This window comes from Teleopsis dalmanni, chromosome 2 (genome assembly GCF_002237135.1).
Source record: "Teleopsis dalmanni isolate 2A chromosome 2, ASM223713v2, whole genome shotgun sequence".
Lineage (NCBI taxonomy): Eukaryota > Metazoa > Arthropoda > Insecta > Diptera > Diopsidae > Teleopsis > Teleopsis dalmanni.
In genome coordinates, this window is record NC_051847.1 from 174,760,102 (window position 1) to 174,763,299 (window position 3,198).

General features: G+C 37.6%; 1 protein-coding gene across 1 annotated transcript; it reads left to right on the plus strand.

Annotated features, from left to right (window-relative positions):
• Positions 1–301: 301 nt before the first annotated feature.
• LOC119676211 lies at positions 302–2,596 on the plus strand. The gene has a single exon (XM_038087446.1). It carries the CDS (start codon positions 302–304, stop codon positions 2,594–2,596), a length of 2,295 nt encoding a protein of 764 aa, XP_037943374.1.
• Positions 2,597–3,198: the final 602 nt, after the last annotated feature.

Below are 3,198 nucleotides of genomic sequence, written 5' to 3' on the forward strand. Positions count from 1 at the left end.
TGTCAACTCATTTTCTTAAGTGTTATTTCATTAACATTTAATTTGGTGACCCCGACGTGATTATCAGGTGAATCGCTTGATAATTCAACACGAAATTTACGTAAAGGTGTCCTACGATCACATCAACAGAGACTTTGGTGTCAGCATCAAAAGAGGACAAAGAACACGAATTGACGTAAAAGTGTCCTACGATCACATCAATACAGGCTTTGGTGTCAGCATCAACAGAGGACAAATAAAACAACTTTAGTTTCACAAGGTGTGAAATTGGCTGTTAATCAACAAATCAACTAACTGGATAATGGGTTTCAGTTCGCTAGTGGATCGCCAAAAGGCATTGGGCGACAAAATCAAACAATTTATTGGTAATTGCAAAAAAGCTGGAAAACCTCGCAGAACTTCTCAATTCTATACAGACAAGATTCAAGAATTGCAAAGGTTGGGTGACGAATATCATGAAAATCATCAGGAAATCATGGCTTCAGTGGACAAGGTTGACGACCATGAATACTTGGTGAACAAAGAGTATCAGAGTATTCTTAAAATGATTGTCGATTACAACAAGGTTCTAGAAATTGAAGCAATAGAGCTAGAAAAATCATCTTCAGCAAGCAATGGCACAACAATTGAGCAAAACAATCAGATAAATGATTCAAACATTCGGAAACTACTCCGAAATCAGAAGGCACTCATACGTGTAATTGAAAGAACGATAGAAGGAATCATGGTCAACAGGCAAGTTGAACAACCATCTACATACTATTCTATAAAGGCAGCCAGTCTTGAAGGATATATGGTCGATTTAACGGCAAATAACACAACGTTATGGGAAGCTACCGACGAAAGCATCATTGAGGACTACACACTGGAAATGTTTTATGAACTCGAGGAAAAGGCAGGAGCTGCCATGATCGAACTACAGCAACATTTGCATAATAATCAGACAATTCGCAACTCAAGACAGACAGATTGCGAATTGCCTCTACCAAGAATATCACTACCAAAATTTGATGGAAACTATATGCGGTGGGTGGAATTCAAGGACTTGTATATGGAATTGGTCCACAACACGGACATCAGTGACAGCAAAAAAATGCATTATCTGACTACATCATTGGATAACGAGCCAAAGGGGCTAATTAGACATCTTCCAGTAGTAGGAGAAAATTACAATATAGCCTGGACTTTACTTACAAGTCGTTATGAAAATAAACGACTTCTGGTTACAACACTCCTAAATAAATTAATGGGACAATCCTCCATTAAAAGGGAGTCGGCACCAGCATTAAAATCTCTACACGATGTAAGCAAGGAATGCATACATGGTCTCAAGGCTCAAGGAGTTCCAGTCGAACATTGGGATATTATCCTGGTACATCTATTGCTGCGCAAGCTGGATGCAGAAACTCTAACAGCTTTCGAACAAGGGCTATCAGACAACAAACGTTTAATAACCATTGATGAAGTGCTAAAATTTTTGGAACATAGATTTCAATCACTTGAGGCTAGGGGAAAAGGAGATTCATCATTCACTCGAACATGTGCTTCAGCTACAAAATTTGGTTTAAGTAAAACCTGTCCAATTTGCAATAAAGACGGTCACATGGTCTATGCTTGCAAAAAATTCGAGACGGCTAATCTATCACAACGTTGGAATTGGGTTAAAGAGTTCAATTTGTGTGTGAACTGCCTCAGGATTGGACATCGAGCTGATGAGTGTAAATCAAGGCACTGCACTAAGTGTTCTAAAAAACATAACACTTTGATGCATAATCCAAAGGGGAATCAATACACAAAAGGTACTGTTCTTCAAGGAAATAACTCGACGCCTCAACAAACAGGTCAAGCTTCAGTTTCAAACCAATCATCAAATAAAATAACTCTTTTAACAAACAATACCAGACAGGAATCTAATTATGTCTTATTAGGGACGGCCAGAATAAGATTGCTGGCATCAAATGGAAGACAAATTGAATGCAGAGCAGTATTGGACTCTGGCTCTCAAATCAATCTCATAACAAACCGCCTGTCACAAAAATTGGGCTGCAAGCCTAGGCCAACGCTTATGAGTATGGAAGGCGTAGGAGCAAATGAATCAAAAATACGTCATCAAACAATAATTCGAGTACAATCAACGTTGAACGAATTTGTAGCAGAGATGGATGCACATATCATACCAAAAATCGTTTCAGATCAGCCAATGCAGTATTTGAATATCGAATCCTGGGATATTCCAAAGGAATTAACTCTCGCTGATCCAGATTTTAACAAACCTGGCCGAATAGATTGCCTGTTAGGAGCAGAGATCTTTTTCAAGTTACTTATTGAAGGTCAAATAAAACTAGCAGGTAGTCTTCCAACACTTCAGAATTCTATTTTTGGATGGGTTGTAGCTGGCAATGTTGAAACTTTAAATTCAAGCACGGCAACTTGTGGCATATGCACTACTAAGGAACTAGAAGAATCTATATTGAAATTCTGGGAATCAGAAGAAATTCCAGATTCAACTTCGGAACTCACAGAAGACGAATTGCGTTGTGAGTCACAAATTTTTTGCAACACACTTTTCGAGGAAGTGATAGCAGATTTGTTGTAAAACTCCCACTAAAGAATCATCCATCAGTGTTACCAGATACAAAAGGAATCGCTTACGAGAGGTTCAAGACAATCGAGCGCCGTTTCATTCAAAATCCTGATCTAAAGAATCAATATGTTTCATTTATGAGGGAATATGAAGCATTGGGACACATGACAAAATTCAGCGGTAGCGAAATAATATCTCCCCAATATTTCATCCCTCACCACTGTGTGCTACGTCCAGACAGCTCAACATCAAAACTGCGAGTTGTATTTGACGCATCAGTACACAAATTATCAGGGCCATCACTAAATGACATAATGGAACTAGTTGTAACCGTGGGTGAAAACACGCGCGAAAAGTGATCGCTCCGCAACTTCTATTGTTTTTAATCCGAAAAGTTAAATTTCAAATTTCAAAGTTATAAACACTTGATCCGTTGATCATAAATAAAATAAAATTTATCAAAACGGTGCCCGATTTTAAAAGGTGAAGTTCAGTTTTGTATATTTAAAAATTTTTTATTCTAAAAAAATAAACTTTAATTTGCAAATTAAACAAAAGCAAAAAAAACACAAAAATAAAATTTTATTTGCTCAACAGCTGATAGAGACAGCATA

Coding starts and splice junctions, on each gene's coding strand:
- LOC119676211 (XM_038087446.1), top strand. CDS start 302: ATGGGTTTCAGTTCGCTAGTGGATCGCCAAAAGGCATTGGGCGACAAA.